The 12,870-nt window shown below is 40.1% G+C and overlaps 1 protein-coding gene across 2 annotated transcripts; it reads right to left on the bottom strand.

The window, feature by feature from the left end:
- Positions 1-1,524: 1,524 nt before the first annotated feature.
- On the bottom strand, positions 1,525-11,315 carry LOC116250298 (uncharacterized). Of its 2 annotated transcripts, XR_004171416.2 has the most exons (5): positions 9,564-11,315; positions 7,970-8,266; positions 7,733-7,824; positions 1,905-2,911; positions 1,525-1,793 (listed from the first exon to the last, which is right to left on the bottom strand). XR_004171416.2 is itself a non-coding variant. In XM_031623922.2 (4 exons), the coding sequence occupies exons 1-4, from the start codon at positions 10,596-10,598 to the stop codon at positions 2,008-2,010; spliced, it is 2,328 nt and encodes a 775-aa protein (XP_031479782.1). In that variant the 5' UTR covers positions 10,599-11,314; the 3' UTR covers positions 1,525-2,007. The 2 variants fall into 2 exon arrangements, 1 of the variants encoding a protein (XP_031479782.1); XM_031623922.2 differs by having other exon boundaries at positions 1,525-2,911; positions 9,564-11,314.
- Positions 11,316-12,870: the final 1,555 nt, after the last annotated feature.

Below are 12,870 nucleotides of genomic sequence, written 5' to 3'. Positions count from 1 at the left end.
AGGCGTAAATTAAGGTGTGATAACTAAAGAATCTAAAAGCTCAAATTGTTTCGAGGCAGTAGCCTGGGCATCTCGGCCCGGGTACTCGGCAGCGTGCCCAGCCTTGCCTTACTCATGTAGGAAAGGAAAAAAGATGCCTGGGTTGAATGATGAAGCGACGTTTGAAGATGTTGCTGATCTTATTGAGAAGAAGCTGTCAAAGGAGAACTACAGTTAGAATCTCCATACCATGTCGCCACCTGGTGAGATCGGCGGTCACAGTAACGTTGTGAATATGAGCAAAAATAGTGGTTGGTTCCGGAAAGAGAGGTGGGAAATCAAGTCGAATTATTTGCAAGAAGACGACAATGGAGCCGAATATGGTGCATGATAGCATGTATAAGGGTCCAATCAATAGTAGTCATGGGAAGAATACCGCATTGATGAAGGTAGTTGGGTAATTGTACATGAAAAGGATTTCGTGGAAAGGGTCGGAGGGGGTACTTTAGATGGTACCACATTAGGTATGGATCTGGTTCTTTCTGGTACATGAAGAGGTCAGACTCAGGGAAAGTTGAACGGCGCCCCTACCCTGACTTCATCTGTTCACAGCATCATCTTCACTTTGGAGTATTTCTGAAGGGAACGTGTCACCTCTTCACATCGAAAGTTTAAGCTTGAAAGATGGTTGTCACCTCTTCACAACGAGAGTTTGAGTATGAAAGCTGGTTCTCATAGTGAAATGGAGGAAATTCTAGTGTGCCAAAAGGAAGAAAAGCGTTGGGTACCATGATCTGATCCTTCTCTCCCAAAAGGAGAGGATGGGAGCCCTACTGGCAAAGTTGAAGCTTTAGGCACAACCTTGGTGTCAAGAGTCGGATACGAATTATCCACCATTCGCTTCAAATAATTAACTTGCTCGATTCGAAGTTTGGTGGGATCAACAGGAAGTGAAAATAAAGATTATCTGAATTACAGTGAAAAGCATAAGTTGACTAGTCCTTTATAAGTGTCATAATTAACTTAAAAATGCATCGAGTAAAACTCTGTCCAAGTTCAGTAGCTTCTCTTTCCTTGGGAATTTAGAATTGTTCAAATCTATTTGAATTCATGATCAGAAGAACAAAAACCGTTTGATGGATATAATCTACATAATTTATTTAATAAATAACAAAAGTTAGATCGCGTCATTTTGATGAATACGAGGCGAAGTCAAGGCCATGAAACAGCTAAAAAAGCGGTTAGGAATTCATAGTGCCAACCTAACTATGATTGTGGCGCATTAGTCCAGGCTTTATCGCTCCCTTCGAAGACATCCTATAAAATTGGAAGACAGACTGGCATGGACAAAAAGAAGCTGGTTTTTTTATAAAGAGAAAAATAAAAGTTCATTTTTGGCATCTAGATATTTTACACAAGCCAAGCTTGGCAGCCTTAATTGCTGGGATGATAAAAGCCATGAGATGCCAGAAGTGTAGACGTGAGGTGAGACGTAGGAAAGCAAACAAGTCGCCTGGAACCACATGTAAATGAAGTGAAAACAAATTTACAAAGTAACGAAATGTCATCTTAATTTTGATATTTAATCCAACTAACCACAATATGACCACTTCACATCCATGATACAAATAGAATACCCTGCCATCTTTGCATCTCAAGCTTATGAGAAGCTTCACAAGATGACTTTTAAGGAAAAGGAAAAAATGGGGATGCAGTAACTTTCCTTTATCCCCATTTATCCGGGTACATTAACATTTAGTAATGGCGGTTCTTCTCTGGGTGGCATCAGCCATCTCTTGCATCAGTACTGCAAACTACACGAACCATTTAGCAGACGTATCATGCAAGCATCATGCATGCAGAAATATAACAGAAGCAATTGGCTGGACTGCTAATGTGCAGCAATGAATTGGTAAAGTGCATACCGAGAGAGCTGGTGTGCATGCAATGGAAATAAACAAGGATGGAGAGTAAAACAGCAACTCAACCCCAGGAATCAAGTATCACAACTTTGAAAGCAGCAACAACTCATCTTGCAGGCTTTGAGTCTGAAACCTTACTCGGCTGCACTGGTGCTGGAGTTGACTGGTTACCAAGTGCAGCTGCAGCGGACTCCACATGCACAAGCAAATACTCATATATCTTTTTCCTAAGGTGTTCAATGGTTTCTGACAAAGAACAAGCCTCATCATTTTCCTTTCCAGAACTGATTCCGTCTAACCAGTCATTCACTCTCTTAAGTTGTGATAGCATGTTGACAATGTGAACATTGTCTGGCACCCCAGAAGTAGAAACTGACTGGTTTCCAGTGGTGACAGTGCTATCTGCATCCAGAAATTTCTCAACAAAACCCAAGAACCATTCTTGAGATGTCGCTTTCAATTTTGTTGCCAAGTCAGCAGTGTCCGACAACCCAGATCCTTTAGTCCATTCTGCTGGAGGTGGGAGCTGGTTTTTCTGTGCTGTTATTGACCCATCGATAACACGCCGTGCTCCTGCTATTGTTGTCTTGGAAGTGGTGGGAGACCGAACTTTGCTCTGTGGCTTCTGCGCTGCAGCTTTTCCAGAGCTATCGAGAATCACCACAGGATGATCAGATGAAGAAGAGGTTAGTTTGTTTTTCGTAACAGAAGGAACTAGGGCCACTCTAGATCCAGTGGAACGATGGCTATATACAGAGAAAGGAGATAAATTTGTGGCCAATGCAGCTTGAACCCAGGAAGTAGCTTGCTTTTGTTGATCATATGAGATTTTCAGGGCTTCTTCTGTATCTCCCTTGTCACACTCTTGATTTTCAGGTGAAGGAACCGATTTAGATAAGGATTCAGCAATCAAACTGACCCTACCAAGGTCTTCATGGAGCTGTAAATATTGTTCAACTGCAGGTTGTGGATCATCATCTTTAGCAGATGAGTTCAGTTCAGCATATACACTGCAATGAATTAGACAAAAAAATAAATTAAAATGAACCAAAAGTCTGTACTGACAATCATACAAGGACTGGCACGCATGACTGCATGTCTAACTGGAAGCATGCATCTGTATGAAGAAACTAGGAACAATTTTTTCCTTCCCAAAAGAGATACCAAAGTATCTTCCACTGTGCCTAACAGAAATTAATGCACTTGCTTCTGGAAACTACGACGACAACAAAGGACATTCCATGCCACTCAAAAGTCTTAAAGTACGGACAACCTTTCCGTTGGGACATTTAACTGCAGAAATAGACCAATTTGTGAGAACGGTATTTAAATGACACTAAATATAAGTCCATTCATGCACCATATATACTAAGAATTAGTTACCATTTGCGAACATACAGTTTTCCCAGTCTATGGTATTCTTGAATTGTGAATAATGAATTCCAAATCAGTTTTAAAATTATCATGGACATATCTGAGCATGTTGTCTGCTTCAACAAATAGAATATTGCATGATGTTAACCAATCAAAACAATCACTGAAGCTAAAAATAGAGAAAAAATCACAGCTTAACAAGGAAATCCTTTCAGCTCCCCAACATAGACTATGCAGAACTGCTCCAGCAGCAATGTTCGAACCCCACCACAAACACAACTCTTTTTGTCAAGTTAAGAATTCACTATTTTGTTTTTAAATAGGAAGTTAGCAATTAATATGTTGTCAATTACTGTCACACACACATGTGAGTGCATGGTACACACATGCACACCCCACCCCATACAACCTGTTTAGTGCATCTGCACCTTTTCCCATGCCTGCAGCCATGCCCTGTGAAATAGTTTCTTAGGTTCTTGACAACCAGGTTGCTCCAATCAAAATTTTTCTTCTGCCACTTCTTTTATTTGACGGAACCTCAGTCTCTGAACCTTGAGCCAATTCAGGTTACTGTAAAGTGTAAACTGGTTAACATAAACTTATGATCTTAATTTTTCCCTCTCTTAATAGGTTGAAATTTTCATTGGTTTAAAACATGCAAAAGGTAGACATGCAAGATAACGTTCACTCCTGATAGGTTGAAATTTTCAATGGTTGAAATGTCCGATGCAAAACATGGACATGCAAGACAAGGTTACAGGGAATGTATCATGCTTAACGTGTAACTTTAAGTCCAATTGTGCCGTTTGCACTTTGGACAAAGACAATAGCATGGTGAAACCTATGGACATAGAACTTCAATCATCAAAACAAGGTAATCAGGTTGGAGGCTGTTGTATTATCAGGTTAGTGTCCCAATTATGCAGGTAAATAAAAATTACTGAATAAGGTGGAAGACAAAGACATAGATAATATAGTGCATGGGATTCCGGCAGGCAATTTAGTCGACTTAGATACAGTAGATTTACAATTCTTTGGGCCTGGTCAACACGACTTTGTTTGAAAGTAGGAGGCCATATAACAGAACTTGGTGCAAGCAGAAGCTTGCTAGTCTTCACACTGAAACATGGATGAGGACACATACTCTTAAAAGGTCTGGCCAACATGTTGTAGGCTAAGCATTCAGGTAGATATGCCTAAAAGAACAAAGCAGATATACCGTCACTAGCTCAACAACTAAATTTAGCTCTGCAGGTTACAGCTGGTCAGACTCAGTCACTCAGGTAAAATAAGTTCCCTCAAAGAAGACCCTTATGTGTAAAGGATGATAACAAATTTGTAATAGTTAGTCTGAATGATAATGTATCGAGGATAGAGCTGACTGAGCTACTGGCCACCAAAATAACTTTTCCAAAGACATTTTTTTTTCTAGGTAGACGATGTGTATTATAGGAAGCAACAGACTAGGTATTCCAAAAGTGGAGAAGGATCTCAAAATTCAGTTTGAAATGTCATGTTTTAACTACATAAGATACTTTTTGGGGGAAGAAGCAGCATATTCTCCTTCTAGATCCTTGTTATTTTAAACAAAGTTCATTACTAACATAATCTCTACATCTGGTCTTGCAGATGAAAAGCAAGTGTATACACCAAAAGTGGAAAATCCAAATGAACTTGAAGAATACCCAGAATCCTACTCAATATCAGTTGGTGACAGGAGCATTGACATATCTACCAATCAAACAGCCTAACGTTGGTGTATACACCAAAAGTGGAAAATCCAAATGAACTTGAAGAATACCCAGAATCCTACTCAATATCAGTTGGTGACAGGAGCATTGACATATCTACCAATCAAACAGCCTAACGTTGCACGTTAGTACATACAACAAGCCAATTCTAGCATGATCCCACACCAGTTCACAGGAGTAAAGTAATGAAAATCATAGATATATCTCAAAGGGATTCCTAACAAAAGGTTCTTCTTTCATCTTCTTCCTTTATAGATTTTAATGCATATCTGATCTTGATGGGGGAAAAGGCATAAATAACAGACCCTCAACTACATGTTTTCTGTGTTTTACCAGGTGGCTCGTTAATGTCATGAAAGTCTAAGAAATGACATAAAGTCTAATTATCATTCACAAAGCAAAATACAGAGCATTGATGTCGCAAGGGTGCTCCTAAACGGCTGCCGCATCCATGTCACAGACTCGCACCCCTGTTCATGCTGGTGCTTCTCTGACACAGCACGTCTGGTACAGTTTGCTGAATCGGGTCAAAATTGACCATTTTAAATATGCAGCTGACAAACTAGCTCCAGTACAAAAAATTCATATGTAAATATAGACAAATAAGGCTACTAAATAGTTAGCTTAACTATATCACAAATGATATATATACACATTATATATGTATACATCCTCGCTGCACCCACACTTTTTTTTAAAAAGAAAAAAATTCTGTATCTGCACCCGCACCTGCATCCTGTACCCATATGACATAGCTTTGAAGACTATGTGGTGGTAGATCCTTGAAAACATGAATCTCCATTCTATTGTGAAAAAAAAGAAAAAAGTGTTGTCTACATGGTGAATAACCACATGTTTATGTGCGACATATTGAGATGCAGTCACCATGTCAAAGAAGCTAAAAGAATTTGGCTCCCATGTGTCATTTAAGTCTCAGATAACAGACTTCTTCACAAAATAGTTCCAGGAGTTTGGGACCCAAATCTATGTTTTATATATATATACCAAGTTTACTTTCTAATTACTGAAAGGTTGCCTAGAAGGAACATAGATTTGGGTCTCAAACTCCTGGAACTATTTTGTAAGAAGTCTGTTATCTGATATTCAAATGACACATGGGAACCAAATTTTTTTAGCTTCTTTGACAAGGTGACTGAATCTCAATATGTCGCACATAAACATGTGGTTATTCACCATGTAGACAACACATTTTTCTTTTCACAATAGAATGGAGATTCATGTTTTCAAGGATCTACCACCACATGGCCTTCAAAGCTATGTCATATGAGTACAGTGTGTGGGTACTAGTGCAGGTGCAGATACAGAATTTTTTCAAAAAAAAATTAAGTGTGGGTGCAGTGAGGATACATATATAATATGTGTATATATAATTTGTTATATAGTTAATTTAACTATTTAGTAGCCTTATTTGTCTATATTTACGTATGAACTTTTTGTAGTAGAGCTAGTTTTGTTAGCTGCATATTTCAATTGGCCAATTTTGATCCGATTCAGCAAACCGTACCAGACGTGTTGTGACAGAGAAGCACCAGCACCAGCATCAACAGGGGTGTGACATGGGTGCGGCAGCCGTTTAGGAGCACCAATGTGACCTAGCTTCAAAGTAGTGGTTGATATGGCCTTCAATATAGACATCTCAGGAGAAGCCTAATAGCTGTTAGGACTTAGGACTTTAGGAGTGTCCAGCAGCTAGCTGACCTAGCCATCGGCTGCTCCCAGCATCTAGTAACCTAATTACATAAACATCCTTCGGACAAAAATAGAATTACATAAAAAAAGGAAAATATTTGCATCCAATAATTATATTTTTGTCCGAAGGATGTTTATGTAATTAGGTTACTAGATGCTGGGAGCAGCCGATGGCTAGGTCAGCTAGCTGCTGGACACTCCTAAAGTCCTAAGTCCTAACAGCTATTAGGCTTCTCCTGAGATGTTTATATTGAAGGCCATATCCTTTGTAATAACAATGCTCTTTGAAGCATTTTTAAGATTACAACCAGTGTTATCAGAATCAACCTAAATTGGCCGATTTGATTCCATTGCCAATTTGAGAATGCCACATGTCAATTACAAATAATTTTTTGATATATTTTAAAATTTTCTGCTGTAACAGTTTTCCTACTAATGTTTTTATTGTTTTATCTCATTCACTATGTTCCCTCTAAAGGCAATTCTTTCGATAATTACTACATCGTTTTAGGGGAAACAACTGAAAGCAAATCCTTTCATAATTTTTCTGAAATTTACAAATCCGATTTTCAAATACTTGTGATTCGTTCTTATTTTCTAACTAACATATGTTTGAGTGAGCAGATGGTTTTAATTTAAACTTTTAACACCTGGGTTTCACACATTCTCTTGCAGTTGCAGTGGAATCATGGAGTAAAGAATCAACAGACAAAATATCAAAGTAAGCTATGGAGAAAAACTAACCTATAAAGAACCAAAGTAGATTTAGAGGGTGTGTAGCAAGAAAGAGGATCATTCCAGAACTACAGAACCTAAAATTTGGATGAGAAAATCATTGGCAGTGTACAAGTTATAGTTGTAGTCTTATACAAAGTACAATGTGGATATGTATTAGAGAAACAAACACATCTCGTGTGAATGCACTTCATTAAATATGAAAACCTGAAATTCTGCTAGTTCCAACATAGACAGTGTAGTAAGTAAGCAACTATTTACCTCAAGCACCGAATTAAGCTATCTGCAGCAGAAGCTTCCTGCATGGCTTCAATAGCAGCTAGTTGTGCTGCATCTCTATATCTCATGACCTCCTGCAAAGCAACAATGAGATTAAATATAATTTCAGTGGTTTCATAACACAATGTGGAAAGCAAAATTTTTATGGTAAAAAGGAAATAACTAAGTGAAACTTCAAGATTTCATGCAAAGCAGATAAGACTACCAAGTGAACTGTACCTTCCCAAGCTTTGCTAGAGAGAGTGGAAGGGAAGCCCAGGAAATATTGTTCTCTGCCAACTTTCTACTGTTAAGGGCAATCTTAACCAGGTTTCCTGGACTAGTACTACTACAGCCCTCTCCAGGTACTTTCTTTCCCAAAGTTGTCTTAGGCTTACTTGACTTTTCTGGTGTGGCTGGAGCTTTATCTGTAGATGCCTGGGGAGTTTTATCAGTGGATGCTTTTTTGGATGGCGGAGCACTATTTTCCTCCTTAGATGAGGATTTGCCATTTGCAGCCAATTTCTTCGACGAAACCTAATTTTTTCAAGAAAAGTTAAATACCTTCCAAATGATTATATATAGTCAGGGGGATATGACATAAAAAAAATGCAACCTTCAAAAGTTATTTAAAAAACAAGATATGGACAAAAAAAAGGGCATCAAACACAGGGTCATTGATACTAAAACACTTCTCAAAAAGTAATCCAAATGGTCAAAGAACGAGATTGAGCAGAGTCAACAAATGAAGCAAAGTCTAGTATAATTCATCTGACACAAGTTAGCAAAGGCATCTTGGATTAGCTTCCAATAGAATCTGTCATCATGCTTGATCTGTATAAGATTGGAAATGACAAATCAAAAGAACAGGTAAACCTATGATAAGGATAAGCAAACAATGTAAAAAGAGATGAACATAAGGGCAGGAAAAGCACTCACAAATGTAAGGGAAGGAAATTTCAACGTAAATGAGATAAATCTACTATAGTCTTGAAACCAGAAACATGATAGAATACACCTCAGTCTACACTTTTCAGCATTGCGAAAATAGCTGACAAGATGTTAGACCTAACCAAATAAAATCCTGCAGGTTTAAACATCTTTAATGTCCAGATTTAGCTTTGGTATGCTGGGGCTTTTTGTTTGGTGGTAGGAGGAAGGACAAGCTAATGGTAGTTTCTAACAACAAAGGGTGGATGAGGAGGTTAAGAGGTCTGTTAAAAGGGAGGCGATTTTGGCATGTGAGATGGTCTAACGTCAAAGAACATGCTGGCTGTGTTCTTCTACTAAATGATTGAATTAGCAGCAGGAGTGGGCCAGGTGATGATGGACGAGAGGGCTCTGGATGGAAGATATGACTTTGGGTAAATGATAGCTTGATTCGTTTAGTTAGAGTAGTTTACTGGGTTCTTTGATAGAGCTTTCTGTATGGATTTGATTTTATTGGTTTAGAGTTACAGTGTTGCAGTGACTAGCTCTGGTGATTCGGTTTTTCTGTGAGATTCTTTCCTGTACATAGCTCATTCCAAATAAAGGTAGGGAGCCTACTTGTAATGATCAAGAGCTCAAAAAGCATCTGATGAAGACTATACAGAAATGGTATCAATGATCGCATCATCGTCAACCATAACGCATGAAATTGCTAAGCATTTAAACTTAGTGAGATGTGGTTGTGAATATATGTGTGCATGCGTGTGCCTCTGCATCTTTTTTGTGCACATACGCGTGTGTGTGTGTGTGTGTGTGTGTGTGTAGAGAGAGAGAGAGAGAGAGAGATTTATGAACCGGAGCAAAAGAATATAACAGAAAAAAATGACATGCGGAAAGAGCTCACCGAAGAAGGACGAGAATCCTGTCTGGTTTCCTTCTTTACAGCTTTGGGGCCTAAGGTTTCCCTGCCTTTGAGTTCGATGACTCCCTCCCAGCTCTTTCTGAGAGCCTTCTGTCCCAAGTCAATCCCTTTAAACGAATATAATGCAGGAGTCTCAGCCTTCAGGCCCTTGCCTGCTGGACCTCCCCTTAACACGGACGCTGCCTTCTTCAGCAGCCCTTGCCTAACTGTCTTCTCTGCCGACCCCTTGGAAGCCACAGAATGAATCGAAGAGACGGAACTCCTTATCTTGTCCTGCTGCTCCTTAATTCCCGCAGAGAACTTCTCGAACGAAGTCGGCAACGAGAAGCAGCTCGTCGGCGATGAAGGGATGGATCGGACATTCAGCGGCTTCAATTTCGCCGCCGCGAGAGCCAATGGAACAGAGCCGTTGCCTTCCTTCTTATTGGAACCACCGACCGACTTCAGAGAAAGAGACGTTGATCGGCTGAAAGTTTTCTTCCCCGAGTCCCCATTGAGCTTCGATGCCGGTTTGTTGTCTTTCGCCCCCGTTGAAGAAATAGACGCAGACCTTGATTTCTGCCAAGGCCCATTCTCGCCGATTTTTTTGTCCGACCTATTGCTCGACTTCTTCTCCCCATCAGAACCAGATGGACTGAGGAAGCAAAGAGACTGAGTTGCGGTGAGATCTTCCGGACTTCCCACACATGAATGCCTGCCGGGAACGGGGCGAACGCCTCTCAGGATGGGTACAGGGGATGCAAACTCCAACCTCTCCACATGAATGAACTGACCCAATTGGAGCTTATCGCTCAGGATGAGATCATCATGTTCATCAGGCAGGGTAACGTAGGTGGCATGGGAGGAATCAGAAACCTTCAGATAGAACCCCTGATTCGGCCACAGTTCTCCACCGGCCAGTGCAGGAACGATGCTTATAACCTGCAAAAGAACCGATCTGTGCTCACCTGCTATCTTTACATCTGTTTTCATATGCTGAAGCAGCTTCAAAAGAACTCCAGGAACCAAGGTCGCCATTAGTCCGTCTGGATACCAAAAGGTGCATCACTCTGAAAGCCCACAAACCCAAGAAATCATTTTTCTCGGAAGCCCGGCAACTTTAACCGTCAGAGTTTTTGGGTGTTGGTGATTGACAAGAGCCTTTTCCAGAGGGCCCTCTCTTTATATCTTCTCAAATGTTTGGCCGCTAAGAACAGAAGAAGAACATAAGTTTTTGAGAACCAGGAAGCAACAAGGTTGGTGGTCAAGAAATGAGCTTTTCTCCTTTCTTCTTCCAAATCCCAAATGAAACAAAGGCTGGTCTCTTTCTTTCCCCAGGATATTAACTGCCTTCAAAAACCAAGGCAGCCAATAAGAGTGTCCTGTTCTTCAAGCAGAAATCGAGAAAACCTAGACCCGTTTCAGGTTTTCCAGAAAATGGGTGTGGTGGTTGAATGAGAGAGAAAGCAGACCTCTCTGATGCTTCCCTTCTGCTTGATCATCAAGACTCTAGCTGTAGTTACATGATGGGTGCTGTAGCGATGTAGCTACATGATGGGTGTTGCAGAAGAAAAGGTGACTTCCTGCATGATTGAGTTGTTGCCCTCTGGCTCTTCGACATATACAACTGCAGCCCAACAAACCAATTCAGTGGAGAGGCAAGGAATATGACCCACCAAAACTATAACCGCCAAGAGATTGTCATATATTTTATGAAGGAATAATTAGCAAAACTGGTGAAATGATGCAGTTGGTAAGTGACCGCGGCCCGCAACCGGCACATGGGCAGCCTGCCTGCGACTGCCAACTCCACAGCAGAGAAAAGAAAAGTCGCTTGTTTCAGCTATTCACAGTCCTGCGTTCTGCCATGTGAAAACTAAAGAAGACACCAATTCCATGGCTACGTTGGTCATTTCCCCTTCATGGGTCCAGATGTAACAGGTTACCCATCCTCCACTTTTTATGGGAAGCTGCCTAGAAAGGAATGCACATACCATCGGAGCTCTTTCGTGTATGCAGTCATTTTTCCAAGCAGAGTTTCTGAGAGCGTTGTAAATGAATGAATGCGGTCTGCTTCTCGATACGGCATGTCAGCCGATACGTATCATTGCTGGTAATGTTTTATTTTAACAACAATCTACCATTCTTCTGTGACTCCGTCTGCTTTTAACCTGATCATTGCTGGATCTTGGCGTCCTTACAGGGCTAAGAAAGAGGATAAATTACTTGCATTTGTCTAGACTGCTGTCGGAAGTACCTCATCTATGTGGTCATGGCTGCTGGCGGGTCCCTTGCCTGATTAACGTGAAAAGCAGAACAGGTTTCAATTTCAAAGCCGAAGCGCTCCTTGAAAGCAGAACAGGTTTTAATTTCAATGCCAAGGAGCTCTTTGATCGTCCAACCTCGCCTTTAATTAATGTCCTTTGTTAGTCAGTACCTCTTTTACCGTCGCCTCCCACTTTTCGATGACGGTAAAAGTTGCCAAACAAATTCCAAGGCCACCATCTTCTTGAGAACAACAAATTAGCGGGATTACTACTGTTTCCTAGAGCAGTGTTGGTATTTGCTCTGTTCTTGTAAATAAAACTCAAAGGACGAAAAAATAAATGAACATGTTCCAGTGTGCACAAATAATGATGTGCACCATGTGCAAATCCTCACACAACATATTCCCATCACGTGTTCTCACTCAAACCGGGAAAGGAATTTGGCTACTAAGCATTGATTTTTTTCTTTTCTTCTGCTAAGTCTTTTCGAATCCACCTCTCTCAATTTAAATTCATCAACAAAACCACACATCTTCCACGAAATGCCAAAAAAAAAGCTTATAAAATGTAAAATAATATACAAGAATCCTTCAAATGGCAATACTTAATTTCCTGAAAATACGGTTATGGTATGCTGTTAATGTGGCTAAAGCAACAAAATAACTATTTAACTCTTCTCCCTGACTCCCCAAAAAGGCCAAATATTGAATTAATTTCAGCTTCCATTGAAGCCAAAACAAGCCAAGACAGCCAAATTAAACTTCACTTTGTGAAGCTCTTCAGCTGCTTGTCACTTCCCAATCAACCGAAATGGATGGAACACAATTCCATTCCAAGCTAAAGGAATGAAATGGAAATAACGTCCAAAGTGAAATGAATGGAATGTGGTGCTATCATAATAGAAAGCAATGCCATCTCAAAAGAAAGCATAAACACAAAAAGAACCTGCCAAAATGTCCAAAAAGATAAAAGATACCAAAGGAATCCAGAAAACAAAGTCTAAAAGTCCAAAGTATATGATGAACAGCTAACAGAACAACATA

The sequence above is a fragment of the Nymphaea colorata genome, chromosome 3, assembly GCF_008831285.2.
Source record: "Nymphaea colorata isolate Beijing-Zhang1983 chromosome 3, ASM883128v2, whole genome shotgun sequence".
In the NCBI taxonomy this organism is placed as follows: domain Eukaryota; kingdom Viridiplantae; phylum Streptophyta; class Magnoliopsida; order Nymphaeales; family Nymphaeaceae; genus Nymphaea; species Nymphaea colorata.
The sequence above is the reverse complement of the archived record's forward strand: the minus strand, read 5'-3'. Positions and strand labels throughout refer to the sequence as shown.

Bases quoted from the DNA above. Each gene is read 5' to 3' on its own strand.
- LOC116250298 (XM_031623922.2), bottom strand. From the start codon at position 10,598: ATGGCGACCTTGGTTCCTGGAGTTCTTTTGAAGCTGCTTCAGCATATG. The intron at 8,267-9,563 runs GTGAGCTCTTTC...TGAAAAAATTAG, and splicing joins AGGATTCTCGTCCTTCTTCG to GTTTCGTCGAAGAAATTGGC. The intron at 2,912-7,732 runs GTAAATAGTTGC...AATTCATTGCAG, and splicing joins AGCTTAATTCGGTGCTTGAG to TGTATATGCTGAACTGAACT.